We start from the raw sequence: 22499 nt of genomic DNA, 5'->3' as shown, positions 1-22499 counted from the left end.
GTCTAGCAGGTGAGGATGACGAGTCCACGACTCCCACTTGTGGCAGAGGGACCATGGGCTCGTCTGTGCATTGTGGCCTCCCCAAAGCAGTGAAAAACCACACAAGGGCTGTGTCCACTCTCTCATCCTCTATGGTCTGGACATTGGAGGAAATCTGCAGGCATCCCTCACCCATCTATAATTACTTATTGATTTCTTGTTTTGTGAGTGCAGTGATGGCAAGAGCCAATGAAATGAACACGGCGGCAGTAAGAAAAGGGAGCCCTGTGTGAGACGGGCCGTGAAGGGCACGACTCCAATCCTCCCTAAGCTCATTAGTCACTGGCTGAATGGTGCGCACAACCTGAGAGTCTATCTTCCCGACAATAAAAGGAAGGACATTTAAAGATTCGTTTTATGTTCTGCTTCTCTCATCCCGACGGCAAGAATGAATACAATATCTCTATCCAGAGAAACACGACTTTACTCGGTTTCCAGCACAAACAATTTGGCATTCCGGGAGACACCAGCTCATTGTGAAAGATAACGGATGTTTCTGGGTGGGGGCCACGATAGGAGTACAGCTGCGAGAACACTGGGCGGTGAATATTAGTGGAAAGAATCAGTCTGGTTTCTAACCCAGATGATTGTCAACACGAGGGCGATTCTGACATCTGATCTGGCTTTGATTTGACTCCTGCATTTTTGGACCAGGGATTTTAATTCACTCATGGACAGGTTGAGTGGATGCTGTTCTCTCTGGAGCCCTTTGAATTTCTTAGAGCAAACTAATAAGGCTCAGTATCATAAGCTAAACACTGTGACCCCCTCCTTGACAATAGGGACTGTTCTCTCCCTTTCCACAGTCTGTTTTAAGAGCCCAGCGTGTTTTCTAAGCAGGAAGTCCAGGCAGAAACAAAGCAATGCAAGAACAGAGGTACATTTCCCTCATTCCTGATCCTTTTCTTTCTGCACCCGATACTCAGAGGCATTTTCGCTGTGGTGCCCTGAGCCTTCCTGCAACGTCTGCTCCATCTCAGGATATATCTGTGCCTCAGAAGACGGAGCGGGCCCACTGTGCCTGGAGGGCCATGATTTCTCATTGAGTGATCACCCGAGGAGGGTCCCCCTGGCATCACACGATGGCCTGGGGTGACTGCAGGTTGCCAGTGAAGCTTTTCTTGGAACCCTCTGGGGTCGTCTTTGTGGGGTACAGTGGCCTTACCAGCTGAGTGCCGCTGAGACCCAGAGACCAGCACGTGGCCTGGAGGTACAGAGAGACAGAAATAACAAAGAGCCGCGGTGCTGAGCTGGAGATCTAGGAATGAGTCCCGCGCAAGACAGATGCCGTGGCAGGTGGCAGGGAACCTCCTGGCCGGCAACCTGACCGAGGGGCCAACCGCAAGAAGGGGGGAACAACACCAGCCAGTGAAACCTTCAGGCTTGCTCCTTGGAATCCCTTATTAAGAGGTCATTTTGCCCTAACATGAGCGCGAGCGTGATGACCTCGTTTGCACCTTTACTGACTGAATACTAACATAGAACCGTTTAACTATGATGGAAGAAAGATTTGGATCCAAAGCCTAAAAACAATGTGCTAAATCTGGTTCCCATCTGAGTCCCAGCGATAAGCAAGCCTACATTTTCAGTGACTGCTGGGTACAGAACACTTTAAGGCAAAACAGGCCACAGACATTTTAAAACCCAATCCTGTTACTGAATTTGTGTTCAGGAAGATCCAGCACATTGGTCTTGGACCTAACGCCTCATGAAGACCAATAAAACAATGATCTGTACTGGCTAGGAAGGAGATAAATGCCAATTTTCCATGTCATTAAGCCGAGGGTTGCATACAAAGCCTTCAGACACTGGCAGCCAAGAGGGGAAATCGAGAAGTTTGGAGAACAGAGTAATCAAAGTAGTTCAAGTAAACTAAGAACCTCAAGTTTAAAAAAAGTGGAGCCATCTGCTTTATTTTTGCCCGAGGGATAGACTGGGTTTATTCGTTTTCTTCCTTCCAATTTTCTAGCACATAGTAGTGCAGCCTCTTTCAGGCAGTGTTTGCTCATTTTGCATGTAATTCAGGATTTTGCTCTTTAGGAGTTGGTATTTTTTTTCATGTTTATTTATTTTTGAGAGAGAGAGAGAGACAGAGAGAGAGAGAGAGAGAGAGAGAGAGAGCACGAACCGAGGAGGGGCAGAGAGAGAGAGGAGACACGGAATCCAAAGCAAGCTCCAGGCTCTGAGCTGTCAGCACAGAGCCCGATGCGGGGCTCGAACCCGTGAACCGTGCGATCATGATCTGAGCCGAAGTCGGACGTTTACTCAACTGAGTCACCCAGGCGCCCCAGGGGTTGATATTTTAATTGTACTAGAGTCAGAGGCAAGTTTCATTGCCATTTCTATTAAGAAATGACTTGTGATATAAGTTCACAATGCAAATCCTCCCGCAATTAATATTTGAACCAAGCAAGAAAATTGTTTTCTATAAAAGTACAAATAAATCTGGGGCACCTGGGTGGCTCAGTTGGTTAAACATCCAACTCTTGGTTTCAGCTCAGGTCATGATCTCATGGTTTGTGGGACTGAGCCCTGTGCTGGGTTTTGCACTGACAGTGTGGAGCCTGCTTGGGATTCTCCTCCTCCCTCTCCCTCTCCCCTTCCCCACTCGTGCTTTCTCTCTCTCTTTCTCTCTCTCAAAACAAATAAACATTTTTTTTAAAGTACAAAAAATTCTTTTTAGATATTAAATATTATGGCACCTTCTGCTGCAACCTTTTTAGCTGTAAGCTCCAACTATTCATAATGCTTAGAAGTTTGAATTGAAAATTTTTTATTCATTCAAATGGAAATACCTTCCAGTTATTTGACATTATAAGGAATGGCCTTAATTCAGCCCTGGAGAAGAGGTCAGAAGGATGATTTTCAGGGTAGGTGATATAGAAAATGTAGGACAAATGAAGAAGATTAGGTGGGCAAGTGGGGTGGTGGGGCATGGACTGTGGAAGGGCTTGGGAGGGTGGGGAGAGAAGGAGGGAAAGTGACCTGGGGACACAGGAGTTCAGTATAGCTGGTGGCTACATGTAGGCAGAAGGCCAGGGGTGAGCTGGGGAGCTAGGCTGAGGCTGCTCCTAAAAGGTCTCGAGGCCTGAACTAAGATGTTTGGACTCCATCCTGAGGCAACGGGAACCACTGGAAGGTATGGCTCCCAAGAGCCACTTAGTCAAAGTTGCTTTCTAGAAAGTCTGCCCTGCTTGCCCTTTGGAGAATGGCCTGGAGAGGAGGCAGCCTGAGGGTGGAGAACCCAGTTACAGGTCTGTGGCAATCATCCAGAAGAAAGAAGCCAGCTGTCTCACGGTCATGACCATAGGAAGAAGCAGACAGAAGCAGAAGTGTGGGGCTTTCTGGTGGGATGGATGCAGACACGTGAAGGAGAGGAGAGGGCCAGCCATGGTTCCTGGGTATGGGCTTAGGTGAGGGAGGATGTAGGACGAGGAGTCAAACCCAGCAGGGTAGGTCAGTTTGAGATCCAGTTTTGTTTGAGGCATCTGAGTAGGTTATCTGGCAGGTGGCCAGATGTACAGACAGACAGGCTCGGAAGAGCCTTACATGTGGGCAGTAACTGAAGCCCAGGAAAGAGTCCAGAGACCAGGAAGAGGCTGTGCATGAGATAAGAAAGATCTAGACACAGGGGTGCCTGGGTGGCTCAGTGGTTAAGTGTCCGACTTCGGCTCAGGCCATGATCTTGCTGTTCATGAGTTCAAGGCCCACATCAGGCTCTGTGCTGATGGCTTAGAGCCTGGAGCTTGCTTCGGATTCTGTGTCTCCCTCTCTCTCTCTGCCCCTCCCCTGCTCATGCTCTGTCTCTCTCTTGCTCTCAAAAATAAATAAACACTGAAAAAATTTGTTTCAAATAAATTAAAAAAAAAGAAAGAAAGATCTAGACACACACCCGGGGGACATCACATTCAAGCACGAACAAGAAGATGAGCCCAAGAATGATGAAGAAGCAGCAATCAGACAACTTGAGGTGACTTAGGGGACAGTGATGTCATAGGAGTCACCAGAAGAATATTTCTGCGAGTGATGCTGTTTTACGACATCATTTTCAGACTGAAAAACACACAGGATCACAGCAGGGCCCCTTATCAGGGAAACGTGGCATGCTATTTACTAAGTCAGGGCTTGAACTCATGTCTTCTTTTTGCTGTCCTAGATTCCACCATCCTCTATGTAATGTTAGTCTTCAGTACATGTGACCTGCACACACACGGGTTGGCACTAAATAAAATAACAGCCTTCACTTCCCTTCTAAAACCATGGCAACTTACATTGTCATTAATGGCCTCCCCGTAAAGCCCTGTGTAACCTGGTTTACTTATACCCTTAGAGTGCAAGCTGGGGCACCAGAGAGGCATCTAGGGGCCAGGAGGAGAGAGGGTAGGGAAACCAAGGAGGAAGAGAGCTATGAAAATGTAGAAGCCAATAATGATCATGATGATGATGGTGATGGCCAAATGAAACCCTTGGATCCAAACATCCAGCTGCCTGTGAACAGAATGGCAGAGAGCATTTGTCAGCCAAATGGCATGAACAATGAACAATTTTAGAACTCCCATGGGCATATGACTTTCCAGTTTACAAAGCTCTTTGATGATTACTGTCCCATTGGGCACAATCAGCGATCCTACCAGGCATGTGTATCTGTGTTTACCGCACGGTTGAGAAAACCAAGGGGCGGGGTGGGACTGACAGAGAGATGCCCACTGTCTCCATCAAAGGATGTGATAGGTCTTTTGACGCCAGACTGGAACACAAAGCAGAAGGCAAGTATCAAGGAGGCCCAGGCCTCCCAAACCTGTAGGGCCCTGAAGACATGTCCGGATGCCTAGAGAGAGCATTCCACCAGGTAGAATTGCCACAGACAATTTTAAGAGGTTATTCACTTCTCTGGAGACTCCGCATTAGTAATGGCTGGTGACCAGTTTCAGATAAAGGCTATAAGACAACACCAGCACACCTGTGAGCATTGACAGTGAGACCTGGTGAACTGAAGGTCTGTGTGCTGTCCGTCTGCAGGAAGGCACCACAGGGCTGCCCAAAGTCAATTCCTACCTAATAGGCAGGGAGGTCTCAAGGCGCTTGCCATGTCACGCTGCTAGTGAGGGGCAAGCCGCTCCTTGGATCTCTGGCCATGTGATTCTAAGCCTTGTGCTCTTTGTACTTCACCAGGTAGAAGGATGAGCCTCCCCGGCACTCACTTGCTCTTGAACCTTATGGGCAGGTGAGTGCCAGCACCAGGGAAGCCCAGTCTCACTCTCTTTCTTCCATTTTAACTAAATTTGGAGGAATATTCTCATTTGGGGGTGCCCCCTTACAGAAAGGATCCTGAGAAACTTGCATGCATGTAGAAAAAAGAGAGAGTCATGCGAAGGTCATGGAAATGCTGATATATTAGAACTGAGCATGTCTGGCCTGGGAAGGCATGACCTCGTGGAGATGGAATGACTAGCTTCAAAAACAGGAAGGCTATCGTAGAGAAGAAAAATTACACTTTTCAGAATGGCACTGGAGGGCAGAAGTTGCTGATCAAGAGATTCTTACTTAATGCAAGTAAGAAGTTCTGAATAACCACAGCTACCCTAAAATGGAATAATATGCCTCATTAGACAGTGAATGCAATTGATATTAAATGTATTTGAACACAGGGAAATGACTACTGGAGCTTTTACTGCCTTTCTTCTTCTAGTAAAATAACCACCTTCCTCCCCCCGTAAAGTTTAGCGAGGATCACGGCTGCTCACTTTTCCCATCCTGCCTCGTAGCTGGGTGCGGCCATGCGACTGAGTTCTTGGTGCGGGGATGTGAGCAGGAGTTCAGCACTTTCTGTATCCTTGCTTACAAGGACCTCACTGGTCCTCACTTCCCCTCTCTCTCTTCCTGTGTGCTGGAATGAGAGACGGCCGAGCTAGGGAACTTTGCCTACAAAGGCAAGGACAACAAGGCAAAGTACAGCGACAAGATGGCTCCCGGAATCACCTGCTGGCCCTGGGCCACCTGCCTATGGTTCCATGAGTGAGAAGTAGATACCTGTTCAGGTGAGCTTCTGAACACTTTTAAGTCTTTCGGTTAGAACAGCATAGCCTGCATCCCAACCGGTATAACTAGGTCTGGGAGATGCTGTACAGACCATTAAGGCATTATATAAGGGTCTGTAAACAATGATTTCTGTAATCGTATAACTCTATGTCTCCCCACCACCCCAATTTTGTCTCCTTTCTTCTAAAACCAGCTGTCCCGATGGTCCTTACCAGGGTCAAACATAAGCACCCCATTATGTCAGTGACCTCAATTTCCTAAAGTACCGAGGTTTGAAGAAGTCCAGAATCATTGACCTCCAGTTTGTCCTTCATGCCTATATCAAGGGTTCATCTTCTTTTCCAATACCAAACAGCCTCTGTGATGATACAGCGGATAAAGAAGTTTTAAAGCTCTGTTTGTGGTTATCCAAACTTAAGGACTGGTTAAAAAAAAAAAAGAGGGGCGCCTGGGTGGCGCAGTCGGTTAAGCGTCCGACTTCAGCCAGGTCACGATCTCGCGGTCTGTGAGTTCGAGCCCCGCGTCGGGCTCTGGGCTGATGGCTCAGAGCCTGGAGCCTGTTTCCAATTCTGTGTCTCCCTCTCTCTCTGCCCCTCCCCCGTTCATGCTCTGTCTCTCTCTGTCCCAAAAATAAATAAACGTTGAAAAAAATAAAAATAAAAAAAAAAAAAAAAAAAGAAAAAGATGGTGTATGAGGCATGTGATAAAGTTCTTCTGCAATTGTTGATTTTCCTTTAGGGAAAAAAAGTCCAGGCCTCACTAAAGTTGAAGGTTCAGATAATACAAATATGTTTTGGCTCACAATGTGTCAGGGACCAAACATAATTTTGTATTGGTCAACACACCCAGCCAGAAGAATATTCTGATGTATTAAATGTGTCTCTCTATGTAAAATAAAGTCATTGAGCTAATGAAATGAGACCCTGGCCTCTGGGTCTGAGCCCTGGGAGGAAATTAGCCAGTGACAGATGGACCTTTAATTCTGTCTGATAGATATGCCATTTCCATTTCTCTCTTTCTATTCATGTTTTCCTCTTACGCGTAATGTCTCTATGTCTTACCTCCTAACTTATGCAAACTCCATGAATTCTTAAAGATTTTTCTCTGTACTTTCCTTAGCCCTAGTTCATCCAGTAAATTTGTAGTACATATCTCTGAAACTATTGAAGTTACTAATTATTCCATATTTCATTAAAAATTTTTTTTAATGTTTATTTACTTTTGAGAGACAGAGATAGAGCATGAGCGGGGGAGGGGCAGAGAGACAGGGAGACACAGAATCCGAAGCAGGCTCCAGGCTCTGAGCCGTCAGCACAGAGCCCGATGTGGGGCTCGAACCCACAAACTGTGAGATCATGACCTGAGCCGAAGTTGGACGCTCAACCGACTGAGCCACCCAGGTGCCCCATTCCATATTTCATTTTTACCCACATTAGCTACTTCCCACGTCTTATGTTTTCTCTGAAACTCTTCTTCCTTTAAGCCTACGATAGATGTTTAATAAACAGATTTGAAGCGTGGAGAATTAAAAGATACGGATCAGACATTTTTTCAATGATATGCAAATTGTCAAGGAAGAACAAAAAGGAAATCTATTTCCCCACTGATTAAAAACAATTCACAAGCATGAATGAATCTGGTCTTCTCACCAAAGGAGTTTTCAAAAAGAAAAGCTTTTGTGAACGGTGAGCTTTGCTATTATGATATTGAGCATAAAGGTCCTCATTTCATTTCACAACCGCATAATTTGGAAATTATTAAGAACGGCTCTTTCTCCACCTTTTTAAATCATGGGTCAACTGAAAACATCACCACGGGTCAACTGAAAACATTGGCATCCGTTTCTCCAGCTCATCCTCCTTGAATGTCCTCACACGAAACCCATTTTAAATCATCTTTAGCTCTTGATTTTTAGCTCCATTAAATTCCTGTCAACACATTTTTCTCCTTCATGAAAATTAAAAGACAATTACACTTTCTGGACTGTACTACCGACACAGAAAGAAACTAAGATGGCAAACTTGTACTAGTATTCAACAAATAACTTGTAGAGTCTCTAAAAGCAGTTCCCCTTCGATGCACATAAGTAGGGGAAGGTGTATTTCAGCAAACAAATGTTCAGGATCCAAGGGAAAGTGGAGTTTATTTGAGGCAGTAATATTTCATCGAGCTTCCGGAGCCACCGATTCAGAACGACCAGCTCCCTTCTAATTGATAGCGTGTTCTTCATGCCAAGCTGCCTGTTCAGCTGAAGGATCCTGCCCTGGGAGAGAATTCATTTGGCTCCTGGAGGAGTCCAGGAAGGAACGAAGTAGGGATTCTGGGATGTGAATTTCAAGCAAAACAAAACGTAACCCAAAACATTTGAGAGAAGGGCTTACGCTAACGTGCCAAATATTTAGAAAAGAATATAACTAATCTACAACACTCCCCTAACACTGCGTTTTGCCATCTCGGTTTCAACTTAAACACACTTGCTCTTAGCAAATAGGAAAATCTTGAAAGAGAAATATATAGGCTAAACTTTGTAAACTCGAAGGGCAAAGTAATGAGAGTATAAGGGAGATAGAAAGACCTTGGGGTAAGTCTACACACAGGCTCCAACTCAGTAGAACCAGTTAGTAAATATTTACTCTTTTCCCACCGGCTTAGAAAAATTTCCCTCTGGCAAGACGGGTCTTGCTCTCTGTGATGTGACCTCTTGCCGCAGCCCCACATTCCCAACCCAAGAATGGCAGGCTAGGGGATGAAGGCAGCAGTGACGTTGGCTCCTCCTTCTTCTCATGCCGGTGGCCAGAGGGTGTAAGGAGGTACTCTCGGCAGTTGTTGAGGAAGCCCATGCCCCCCACCCCAGTCCTGTTGAAGCTTTCTGAATCCCTACGGAGATCGATGCCTACACTATTCTCCCTGCGGATTAACGACGGTCTCTTCCCCTGTCCATCCACTCAAATCTATCATGGGATCATCAATCCTTTAAGCTATCCACATTTGCTGGTCCAAGAACAACAGAAACAACTTCTGAGACACGTTGTTAAAAAATTCTCCCCTTCTAACCCTAAAAGGAAAAGTTATGCACCCTTTATTTACCATCACTTGGAAATGACATACAGAGCAAAATTTCTAGATGTGACATTTTTCCCTTATGATTTTACACTTGAAACCATTTTGGGGATGAACACCCTTGCGACATGTATGATACAAACTCCCTCCTGCCTCCTGAGAGTGTGCGGGACAAATGCCTAGCCTCTGCCTCCTGATGTGCACCCGTCATTAGGAACATCAGGCCTTTCCTGCTGGGCGGTAACTCAGGGACGGTTGGGTGAGGCACACAGGGCAGGCTGTAGGGTTTTCTCCTCGTTGCTCTTGGGCTGTGACACTTCTTGGCTTCCTGAATTGCTTTTTACATTTTTTTTTTCTGTCTTCTCTCCACCATTATTGTTGATGCCTGTTTTTTCTTTTTTCTTTCTTTTTTTTTTGGCAAAATCGTTCAGTTCTTTAATTTTTAGTCTATCGTACAATATGGAAGCTCGGGAAAACAGTTACTTGCATTTCCGTGAGACAATCTAGGGTAAGACCCTATGCATATGGGTCTGTCTAATCCAGAAGGTTCTTGGATCTTAGTGTATATTCGGGGACACTTGCTGACCCTTCTCTCCTGCTTCCTCATTGACTGTCCTGCCTTTTAGTTGTGTTTCCATCACTCGGACTGTTGGACAAGCACTTTCCATATCTATAATGTACGTGGTTGTGACCGGATATTTTGTCTTTGGGCTCAGGGTCTGTGTGAACCAGGGACCAAGAAGGTAAAGCAAATCTTACCTTTTTGTAGAGACTCCTCAGATCTCGGTACTGCCACATGCTGTTTAGGACCTGAGATGCGGCCTTGACCACTTTTGGAGAGTGTCTGATAGAGAGAAGACACGTAAGATGGTAAAAGTGGGTCAGCTGGGTTTCAGACTGACACTGACTCATCAGGATCCAGCGTTTACAGAAAAAAACCACATCCGTATGGCCTCCCGGCTCTTTCCCTCCCACCCCTGGGAGTGCAAGGGATGGTCCACCAGTCTCCAACCTTCCTCTCATCGGCACACCCATGAGGGCAAGAGATAGGAACACAGTCAGCTTGGCAAAGAATTTTCAAAATGCAAAAGGAAGAGCAGAGCCTTGAGTCCGAATGCAAATTAGGTGTTTGACTATAAAGGGGAAAAGAAAGAAGAGAAACACACCGATCGGGAAGGGCCAGATCTGGGAGTTTTAACGGCAGTGTTGTGTAATATCTGTGTAGCATCAAGAAGAAAAAAAATATTTTCATTTTCTCAGCTGAAGCTTGAGAGCATGTATAGTGTTGGTTCCGCATGCCTACGTGATTACAGGGAGCTGCTCTCCATTTGCCGATGGTACCACGCACAAGGGACCGGCAGCGAAGGAAGATGTGTGTGTGTGCTCTCTCACATGCATATACAGGAAGGCATAAACATCTAGAAGTAAAGCCCTGTGTACAATTAAAGTTCCATCCTGCGGATCATTTTTTTTTTGTTTTTTGAGTCATGGCTTTAAAATCGTTATGAAACACACAACAGCTAAATATTTCGACTTTTGGGTCGGTGCCAACCTGTGTCTCCAAACAGACACGAGGTCAATAAATCTGTGTTGCTTTAATGTGATCACATTCTTGGAAGTTATTTTGGCCGGTGGTGGCGGAAGCTATTAATTAATTACCTGTAGATACTTTATTCTAATGGCCAATTCCATAAACAGCTGCACCCTCTAGTGGCTGTTAGTGCCACTGTGGCCTGTCTCAGGGGCTGGCGCATTTTCCTATAAAGGGTCAGATAATAAATATACGCCACTCGGAGGGCCATATGGTCTCGATCACAGCTACTGAGCCCTGTGACTGTACCGCTAGAGGAGTCATAAATAATACATCAGCGAGTGGATGTGGCTGCGTTCCAATAAAATGTTATTTACAAAAGCAGGCAGTGCAAAAGCAGGTGGGATGTGGTCCCTGGCCTGTAGATTGCTGACCCCTGGTCTCTGTGTATGGTGACTCCTGGAGTCGGGCAGGACATAACCATTCATGAGGACTCCGAGGTGAACCCACCTGAAGCTGACCAGTGGGGCAGTGGCCCAAAGATTCCCAGAAGAGAAAATCTGAGTGGGGACCAAAAATGCCTTTGAAATAAAATGGCTTTTGAAATAAATAGAAAGTGAGCAGATGGTTAGATGGGATGAGGTTGAGGTTGGATAGGAGAGCCGGAGTAAGTGGAGGTTGTGAGGACATGCATTTTGTGATGGAATTATGGGATGTTAAGACACGGTCAATTAAATGTCTGCTATTTTCCTGGGTCTTCAAGTTTGCGATTTAGACCAAGTAAGTTGAAAGTTCCTTCATCCACTTGCTTACTGGTGACAGTAACAGTCATGCTTACTATCTTTATCGCTGAGATGAAATACAATTTTGGCTGTGTTTGAAAACACTAGTTATATCATGCGTTTTCAAGAGAAAAAAAGTAGCGTTCTCATAAATTCAATTTTTTTCACTATGAAAGATGAAACGTATATACGTAACATATTTTCCTTTACTAAATGCATGGTTGCTAAATGATTTCAGAATTTTTGTTAGTGTCATGCGCTACATGTAATATTAGGTTCCTTTGATTTAAAGACAGAGAATTTAGAGCTTTTCATGGATACAGGTACAGGTGTGTGTTAACCTTATATAATCAATTCAGGTTATATATATATATATATATAATCAATCAAAGGTTAAATGTTATGTGTTGCTGTATTTTATCATTGTTAGCTAGATATTTGTCCATGACAACAGTTAAGCAACTCTTGAGGAACATGCATTAATATTCAGAGAGTGGTAAGGTAGTCGAGACACAGCATGCAAAAATTCTTCAGAAACTGTAATTTTTTTGTTTCTCCTTCTTGCTTGGGTACAAAATAGAAAAAGACTACAAATGTGTAATGAATAGCAGGTCTTAACCTTTCAATTAAAATGTCAACACATCACAGGGTCATAACATGCGAAGGTCAAAGACACATTGCTTTTTTTTTTTTTATATACTTTAATTTTGACCCATCACTAGACTGATACCATAGCAACTTCTACTTGAAAGACTATAACTATTGATTGAAGGACTGAACAATTGAGTGTTTCTAATGTGACAAGTGATTATAACCTAAGCCGCAATACACAGTTCCTTACTGACAAGTAACGGTTGAGACTGTTAATGGTATTTCTGTCTCATGACAAAATGCAGTGACACAGTCAACCCTATTTCCTATATAATTGTTAAATTTAGAAAAAAAAACCCAAATGTATTTTGAAAGAGATAGATGTGACAGGATGTCCATAATGGGTGTTTAAAATGACGTGAAAAGAATAATTTAAGTTATCCAGACTTGAAAATAGTAAGTATAAGATTCCTATAAGAGTCATTGATGATTATACCACACCTGATCTTCACCAACATTGTCAAATGAGGGGTGACTGCACCGTTGGTGCAATTCATCGTGGGTGTTGAGCACAGCTACTCAAAGCCTCAGGACCCCAGAACCCCAGTGTTGGTGGTTGTATTAGCAAAACACAATGAGTTGTACAGTTCAAACAGACTATGACTGGCAACTCACCAGTCCGACTCATTAAAGGCATGGCATACTTTAAATTTCTATATATTTAGAAATAAAACACATAAATACAGAGTCGTAGAGAGGCATGTTTTTCCACCTGTGCCTTATGCTATCTGGAATTTACAAATCAGGTTTGAATTAAACTTATTTCTGTTAATAATTTTTAAGGGCATTTTAGGGAGGGCAGATCTGTACAAATTAACCAGAGCAAACTGCTCTCCCTCTATTTTTCAATGATTAATCCCCAATTTTAAAAACTCTCCTTTCAATAAAGAATTTCTATTTTGTTAAAACTTGTCGAAGGCCTTGGGAATCTCAGCGCCTGATGTCATAACAGAATCGAGTGATAAGTGGTGAGTTTAGTGTTAAGATTCAGAACAGTTCTTCTGGATTCCTTTTAAGGGCGGTGAAAAGCAGTAACCAAATTCAAGTGTAGGTGGGAGATGAGGCTATCTGCAGTTATAAAAACCTTGTTTTGATCCCCAAATTAGTCATTATATAAAAAAGAGGTAAATCACATGGAAGGACGGCTGAGATAAGCAGGAAAGTAGGGAAGATGCCCGACTCAACCCAGTTCAGTACTGCTTATTCAACTCGTGTGTAAATCTCGACTATTAACTTTGGAAAAAAAGGGCAAGGGCTAATGAAATGAAACACATGACTTTCTTAAAAGAAATTTTCAGTCAAGTCAGAGGACAGTTATGAGATCATCTATAGTGAAAGAAACTTCCCATTAACAATAATGAAGATTGGACAAGACCTATCAGGACCATTTTCTGGATTGGCATTGTGGATACACACTCTTTCATGGATGGTTTCCTGAAATGATTTTTAAGTTAGTTTCACAAGTAATTTTCTTTGACCATAGGACTGATAAAAACACCTCTTCTCTTTAAGGCCCATTTAGTGATGTATGCTACAGTAAGGATGTTCACACAATTGGAAGAAATTAACACACGCCAGACCACCCTCAAACTCTCTATTCTTACATTTCAGAGAAAAAAAAAATCTTTGAACATCTCATGAATATGCACAAATAGGTCAGAATGTTTTGTGGACTATGGTTTTATTGTGTGTGTGTGTGTGTGTGTGTGTGTGTGTGTGTGTGCGCGCGCGTTTGCTTAAAAAAGCATTGACATATTAAGCTCTTAATGTTCAAAACGGGTAAGCATTTCAATTAGAGATTCCAAAGTTCTACAGAAGCTCTATGAAGAAGAAAACCATGTGGTTTCATGTTTATGTAGAATAGCAATCTATTTTAAGTACAATATAATAACATACAATTCAAGCCAACTATCTATATGGCACCATTACTGCATGAGTCCAGTGGGGCCTCTCTATTTGATATAAAAAAGTATTTGAATCCTAATACTAAGTTGTTGACTGAACCTATTTGAAGCTCTTAACCAGAAACCAGAGACTTCTTTTATTATACAATGGTAATATCCTGAATCAAATGAAATAATGAGACAGAATTTCCAAATAGTCTCAAAGTACATCCTTTACAGCCCTTAATAATGGAAGAAAAATTATTTGGCGTTTAGTTGTGAAGAAATGGGGGGAGGCAGGGAGTGGAAAGTCAAGAAGTAGACCTTGGGTAACAAAAGGTTTACCCTCTTAATCTCATTGATTACATTGAGGGATTTCTAGGAGGCAAAATTTAATTAAGGTTTGTGAATGTTTCTGTAACATTGACAGCTTGCTGACAGACTGACACCCTGGCTTCTGAAGATATGTTTTGGTTGCATGCAGCAAGATACCATTGATTCTTAAATCAAATGGGGGACATTTCCATTTCCTGGAAGTGCAGCTCGTCAGACACAGAGCCTTATCTTTCTTTATTCCACTAGTGTAGAAGTCCTTCCTTACCACCATCCCCTCTGCAGAATTTCTATTCATGCTTTAAGACTTGATTATCACTTCTTGGATATTAGGGCAGCCCCTTCCTCAGTTTTAGACTGGAAAGGACAGGCACAGTGACTTGTTAAATTAAACTATTTGCCTCAAACGCATGGCTAGCATGGAAGGATGGCAGGTCAGCAATGAGTTCTTGGGCTCCCCACTGTGTGCTCCCTCACCCTCCTTGCATGGCTTCCTCTGTACAGCTGACGAGGGAAAGGGCACAAGGATGTGGATCCATCATGAACACCCGGGCCTGCAACCACAAAGGAACAGCAGCCACAAAACACTTTCACATACTCAGGTTAAGCGGGTTGTCTTTCCTAGTGTATGCATGCTGGATTGTCAAATGTATCTCTCCAGTATCATGGCAGTCACCAAGACTACCAGTTAAAATCAGCTTTCACCATGGGTGGGAAGCCTGGAAACCATTTGCTATTTCCCTCCTCTTGAATATCCAATGACATTCAACAATGTTACCCATAACCAATGGATGCTGCGTATACTTAGAGCCAATTCTACCAATACCCATTCCACAGTGATATGAAGTTACCGTCCGACTTACTTATCTCCTTTGCTTTTGGAGATGCCAACCAACTTCTCGATGCCGCCCGCATCCCGTAAGGCCTTGGCGTTCTCCATGTTCTTGGTGATCACTTCGTGCAGGGTGCAGCAGACGGCTGTCACCGTGTCATCTGACATGGCCTTGCTCGCTGTGTTGTTGCTGTTGTTCCCACCTGGAAGCCTGTGGACGAGGTCTCGCATGGCATATTTGCCTTTGGGAGAAAAAAGTCAAGGGAAGAATTGAAATGAGGCCAAAATGGAAGACGAGGGGAGAGGCGATGGTAGGAACAGGGGAGAAAAACCGAGAACACAAGAGGCCACATTAATGCATTATTGTCTGTTTCTCATCACTGAAAATTCTCTGTTGGGTCACTGCTCTGCTGGGCATGGGTCACTGAACCCATACAGAGAACAGTTTTTCCCTCATGGTGAGTGCATGGACTTTCTGATGGATGTGGGATAGAATTTCTGGGCAAGTTAGTCCATGACTGTCAGCCTAGGCTTTTTAAACCTGTACAGCAAAGAACACTAACGGTACCTATCTCACAAGGCTGTTGCAAAGATTAAATGAGTAAAAGTGTGTGAAGTATGTAAAACACGAGGAGTACTGAGGATGTGGGACTCTGTAGATGTGAGCTGTCAATGGTTCTTGAAGTCAAGAAAACATATGGTATTTGAACATCACATCAAAAATACCTTGATGGGAACTACGTTGGGGCCTGAACTATTTAACAAGTCAGAGTCAAACCACAAACATATGGACAGCATGATCATATACGTAACTTCCGAGTTCTGGCCCTTATAAAACAAAGAGAAACACTCAAAGCAAGGGAGAGAGGCTTTACAAATGATGTATAACTAGGTGTCCTTGGAACTCTGGTAACCCAATGATCCACCTGTCTCTCTGATGGGATTTATTGTCTGGTTCTACCATATAACACTTACTAATTTGACACATTCCCCTTTGTGTGAAAAACAAAGAAAATAAAATCCAACTTTGCTTCCTTAATTTGCTTCATCATTATTAATCTTGCTGCTCTCAATGATAGAGGTACTTATAATGACATCTTTATGGAGTACTTTTAGTTTACAAAGCATTTTAGGCATTACCAATAACCCTGCAAGACATTAATTCATCCCACCTGCAGCTTCCAATTCTGTTCCATTAATTTACTTCTGGAACTAAGTAAATGAGTGCCTGTAGCAAAGTTGGCTGTTCTTAAATTTTTCAGATGGAATTGGCACGTGTCCAAATTAAAATCCCTTCCTTGTCTCCTATCCCCCAATTAGACATATTTAGCTAGCTCCTGAAAGCCATTTGAAATACTTTTCCTCCATACGTGTCCCTAAAGGATAGCCTCTTCTGCTGTTTAATCCTCCAGTGCGAGGTGCCTGGGGTAAGGAAAGGGAACTCATGGGAGAAGGCAATGACATCTCCATTCCAGGCATTAATAAATAAAACATAGGCCCATGTCATTTTGGTATCTGCTCTTATCCTATGTTTAGGTGGCTTATTTTAGCTTGGGCCAAAAAAAATGCTGATGTCTAAATTACTGAAATAGGAAAATGTCTTCGTTCACTTGATGGTAGCTGAGAAGTATCTGACAAAAATGGTTTGCCTGAAAACCCCCAAGCGTAGCATATTTATTTTCTAAAGACAATATCTAAAATAGTTAGGAGAAGATCCTTTGTGCATGGGCAGTTCTCTGAGCAACTTGCTGTATGTATTTATCATTAAATCACACTCGGCTCTGGCTAAGATTTTCCTTTTGCTGAGCTCAGCATGCCGGGGCTTCATCAGGTCATTAACCCCCAGAGATTATATCGTAAGGCAAATCTGAGTTCCACAGATGTGAGAAGATGGATGAATGGGGGGATGGATTAAAATTTTTCTTCCTAAGGGAAGTGATAGAGGAAGGGAACAGAAAGCTATTTCATTCACTGGGCATACAGGGGCATTCACGCTCCTGACGGAGTATGGAAGACTGTTTGTGACCTTGAACATCACTGAGGTTGAAAGCAAAAATGAAAAGAGAGAGAAGATTCGGCTGCAGCATTTTCCAGTTTTTGTTGTTACTGTCAGTTAAAAAGTTATCTCAGATAAATCTGAAGGTGTGTTTCATTTTGCATGCTTTCCAAATCCAAGAGCCGTGAATGAAATACAAGGTGTCCCCCTAACATTCAGGTGACACAGGCAACTGCTTCCTCCCAGAGCAGCCTCCCCCGCTTGCCCCACGACGCTGTATAAACACTGTTTTCCATTCCATGAAGAATGATAGGAGTCACCGCCATATATTACCTACCACAACCTGTCAAGGAAACCCGTTGGAATGATTTTATTTCTAATATTTCCAATACAGTTCACTGACATTTCACTGGACAATTGGAGATTTTTCATATATCTATTTCTTAGTCTATGTGGAGGCATACACTTTAGTCTAAATTTTTGACCATCCAAGTGAAGAAACAAATCAAGTAAAATCATTCCATAGAGGGGAAAACCTCTAGACAAAGTTTGTTAATTCTCTAAAGGGCATACAGTTGTTTTAGCCTTCGATTATGCTTCTGAGAAAAGATGTCTTCTCATACTAGAACTTGAATCCTGTCATCATGTGAAATTTGCACAGCAAGAATAGCTGTGTGTATGTGTGTGTGTGTGTGTGTGTGTGCATGTGCGTGTGTTCCGAAACTTGGAGGCTAATTGGGTGGGGAAAAGAGAAAACAGGAGCATAGAATAATTACAGCCATAAGTGACCTTGTGTGGCAGGCTAATAACAAAAGTCCAGGGAAGGGAGACTGCACTGGGGTTACCATGGAGGGACTGACATGGGAAGTCAGCATTCAGATTTTGTTCTATAGGTTAGGGGAGCTCCAAGACCAAGTTGATATCTTACAAAGAGAATTCTGGTACCGCAAGAAGGAAGGTTTCAGAATAGAAAGAATGAAGTTTGGAGAAACGTGTAGTCTTTCTCTTGACAATAAAACTCTGTTTCTCTGAACTTCTGCTGAAATTCTGAGCATTACAGCACAAGGTGGCTTTTGCCTATAATTATTCAATGTCGCATATTTTTTTTGTTCCCTGAGTTTCTAAGCATTAGAAAGAGCTAAGAAGCCTTTGCTGCTACCAATAAATAAGAGGTACTCCCTCTTCTGCCCCCCAGTCAAGCTTCTGGGTCTCTGAGGTCTGAGGTTTCTTTGGAGGTAAGAGGAGTTAATCCTCAGGTGCCTGGGTGGCTCAGTCGGCTACGCATCCGACTCTTGATTTTGACTCAGGTTCATGAGATGGAGCCCTGCATCAGTAGGATCTGAGCTGACAGCATGGAGTCAGTTTGGGATTCTCTTTCTCCCTCGCTTTCTGCACCCCTCCCCCCCCGTTTGTGCTAAACAAACAAACATTAGAAAAAAAGGAGTTCCTGAGATTCTCTCTTTCCCTCTCTCTCTGCCCCTCCCCTGCCTGCACTCTCTCTCCCTCTCTCTAAATCAATAAACATTAGAAAAAAAGGAGTTAACCTTCTTTAGGAACTAATTTTTGTGCCACAGAGGCAATGAGAAAAAGTTGTGAGGCAGGTGAGCCAAACTGCAAGTTTTTCAGTCTAACACCACGAAGGGGATCAGGTCGGTTTTTGTTTTGTCTCAGTTTGGTTTCAGAGACAGAGATGGACAGAGGGAAGGCTCTTCACAGGCTAAGGAGGAGCGTGGCTGGATGCCCAGATGGATGGCATCTCCTTAGGAACCTGGAGGAGGAATACTGGAGGTTCTTCATGGGTCTGGAATGTCAAGGACACCTGGAGCCCAGCGGCGCCCTTGTGGTGCATTGGGATGCATGTGGGTGCAAAGGAGATCATAAGCAGACAGGTGTCACCTTGGCATTGAGTCTGGCAGGAGGCACGGGAGATGAGGCCATGGAAAGGCCAGTGGCATCAGCAACCAATGCAGAGAGAGCCACTCCCCCTTTCTCTGGATTTGATTGGTTTAAAAATAAGTGAATGGGACAGCCCAGACTGAAAGTCACAGAATGATTCATTCATAGAATGATTCAATTAACAGGCAACTGTAATATTTTGGAACAAAAACGAGGACTTGTGACCACAAAAAGGTGGCTGTGGGTCAGGGACAGGACAGCAGCCAGCCATCATGGAGAATCCCAGGATGAAACTGACACGTGAAACACTGGTGGTGGTGGGGGAACGGAGGAAAAAGGGGTCAGAAGTCTTTCGCTGGAACAACAAGGTGGGTCGTGAAAACCAAGTGAATTTAAAACTTTTAATAATAGTGGACAAGTTAGAGTCTATCGTACTTTCTTCGCACAAAGAAAAACACGCAGAATTATTTAACCTGATATGTGATACGGGAGAACAACACAGCAAGGTTCCATCAGGGAGACCCCACTGGTCATCAGGTTCCAAAGACGCCCAGATTTGTGAAAGCCAAGTGGATGCTTTGGCCTGCCTCCATTTGCAAGAACTGTGCTCCCCAGTAGCCACTGTCGTAGAATCGCATGTGAGAAAAAGAAAAGAAAAGCACGCTGCTCCCTCAGATTGAAACAAAACAAAACACAACTCCGCCACCACCAACACCACTGCCAATGAACAGATTGCTCCGTTTTGCTCAAGTTCCTGGTAGAGACGCATACTTGGGTCATTTCTTCTAAGTTACCTCATCTCTGATGAAAATAACACTATTTCTGGTGTGCAATTCTGGTAATGAAATGACCAGCGGAGATACTATGAGTGTGTAAGAAATATCCCGAGTTTCCATCAATGACAGACTAACTGTAGCCTTGTAACTTTGATACCCTTTCCTCCATGCACCTGTGTGCCTACCTGTGTCTCTGTGTGTTCCCTTTAAACACTGAAGTGTTTAAGATCTGTTGTGGGGTGCCTGCGTGGCTCAGCCAGTTAAGCATCCCACTCCTGATTTTGGCCCAGGTCATGATCTCACAGTTTGTGAGATGGAGCCCTGAGTCAGGTTCTGCGTGGACAGCATGGAGCCTACTTGAGATTCATATTCTCTCTCTCTCTCCTTCTCCTGCTTGTGCTCTCTCTTTCTTTCTCGCTCTCTCCTCTCTCTTAAAAAAAAAAAAGATTTGTTGAGCTAGTTTTCTAAATTCACAATCTCTAAAAAATGGAAAAATAAAAATATTTCTTTAGAATGCTTCTTTCTGGAATCATCCGTTTAGAGTGTTGGGCCCACAAAGGCGCAGACGGAATTGGGGACCTGAGCAACTGTGCTGTCCAAGAAGGGCAGTCTCTGCAGAGCAAGTGCAGACGAGGGCTGGTGGAGATTTCGTGACGGCGCCACAGGGCTCCGTTCCTGCTGGCTGCTTCTGCTCCTGGGTTGTCTGTCTGCTTATGATTCTGCTTCTATTTCCATTTCAGGACTAAGTTTATTTGTGGTATTGATCTGTGCACCACTACTCGGTTCCCCGTTGGTGGCAGCAATATTGAGCAGTGCTTTGTGGTCTAGCCGCTGTAAGGTGGCCGACATCACAGAAGTCACTGGAGTCCCTTCCTACATTGATTATGTATCTCTTTTGATCATTGATAGAGTCCGCTGGATAGCTGGTCTTTGTGACGACTCACATATCTTTCTAAACTTAAATCTCTCTCAAAGCAATGTTAGAGAAAAGATAATTTTAACAACGGCTGGAATGGAGAGCAGTGCTGGGTCAGGAGCATCATGACCCCTTCAACTGAGGCCTTAACACCTCTTTCACTTCTTTGTTTCTGGGGCTGCTAAGCCTGGCCCTATGAGTTTTTGCCAAGATGCTCTAAATTTACTCTTTTCTTTTCTAATTTTTCTCCTTCTTCTTCTTCTTTTTTTTTTTTTTGGTACTGTGGCAGAATACACATATCATAAAATGTAGCATCTTGCCCACTTTTAAGTATACAATTCAGTGATATTAAGTAAGTCTATATTGGGCAACCATCACCACCGTCCATTTCCAGAACTGTTTTCATCTTGCAAAACTGAAACTCTCTATCATTAAACAATAACACCCTAACATTCTACTTTCTATCGCTATGATTTTGACTACTCTAAGTACCTCATACAAGTGGAAGCATACAGCATATGTCTTTTTTAAAAAATGTTTTTGAGAGAGAGATAGCGAGAGCACAAGTGGGGCAGAGACACAGAGAGAGGGAGACAGAGGATCTGAAGCAGGCTCCATGCTGTCAGCACAGAGCCCGGTGTGGGGCTCGAACTCACGAACCATGAGATCATGACCTGAGCTGAAGCTGGACGCTTAGCCCACTGAGCCACCCAGATGCCCCTAGTATACATCTTTATGTGACTGACTTATTTCACTTAGCATGGTATCCTTAAGCTTCATCCATATCGTAGCATATGTCAACATGCCCTTCCTATTTAAGGCTGAATACTGTTCCATATATGCATACACCACATTTTGCTTCTCCATTCATCTGTTGACGGATACTTGAGTTGCCCCCTCATTTTAACTAGAGTGACCAATGCTGCTGTGAACATGGGTGTACAACTCTTGTTTCACTTTCCATCTGTTTATGTCTTTGTGTTAGGTAGAAGCTAGACCTGAGTGGTGGGAGGAACACCCTGGGGCAGAGTCCCAAGTCCTTGAAGGGGAATGACAGAGACACGAGTTGAAGGCAAGGATGGTGACAAATAAGCTACACAGTAGAAGTCCTAGGGCACGACATCCTGACCTTGTGGCTTCCAAGACCTCGGGGCTGCCAGACCAGAGAGCCAGAACAGGTGCAGAGCACATGCTCTCCTCTTCCACCTCTGCCCCAGGGTAATCCCTAGACTCATTATAATGCATTTGCATTGTGGGAACAGCCCCAACCAATGGAGGAAGGCTTCCATGACAGCTCCTCTACAAACCTTGTAGGGTCAAAAATTCCCCCTCCCAACCTGTGGAAGGAATCTCCCAAATCACTGGAAACAGTCCCCATTAGAGACCACCCCACTGTAGGTCACACTCCTCCCAGTCCGGAGAGACCCAGTAACACCCAATCCCAAAACACCCTAGAGGCCATTTCCACCTCATGCCCAGCTCTCCCACCTTGAGAGTGTACTTTCATGTTAATAAACTGGTTGGTGCTAATTTCCTTCTAGCTGTCATTATTCTGAGTGGAGACGCCCATGTGAATCTTGTGGGGACTCCAAGGATCGAGATCTCCATCCACATGACACAGACTCTCTCTCAACCGCAACATTTGGATCTAAAGTGAGTCTCCTTATAGACAGCCTATAGTTGGGTCATGTTTTTAAATCCATTCTGCCATTCTGTTTTTTGACTGGAGAGTGTAATCAATTTATATTTAAAATAATTACTGATA

General features: G+C 43.8%; 1 protein-coding gene across 2 annotated transcripts in view; it reads right to left on the bottom strand.

Annotated features, from left to right (window-relative positions):
• The window catches only part of CTNND2 (catenin delta 2), a 938925-nt gene that overhangs the window by 34438 nt on the left and 881988 nt on the right, over positions 1 to 22499 (bottom strand). For both annotated transcript variants that reach the window (XM_045038764.1, XM_045038766.1), the window contains 2 exons: positions 15182 to 15392; positions 9898 to 9982 (listed from right to left, as the gene is read on the bottom strand). In XM_045038764.1, the coding sequence (XP_044894699.1) occupies positions 9898 to 9982; positions 15182 to 15392 (296 nt within the window). The remainder of the gene's footprint in view (positions 1 to 9897; positions 9983 to 15181; positions 15393 to 22499) is intronic.

The sequence above is a fragment of the Felis catus genome, chromosome A1 (genome assembly GCF_018350175.1).
Source record: "Felis catus isolate Fca126 chromosome A1, F.catus_Fca126_mat1.0, whole genome shotgun sequence".
In the NCBI taxonomy this organism is placed as follows: domain Eukaryota; kingdom Metazoa; phylum Chordata; class Mammalia; order Carnivora; family Felidae; genus Felis; species Felis catus.
This window is presented reverse-complemented; position numbering and strand designations above follow the sequence as displayed.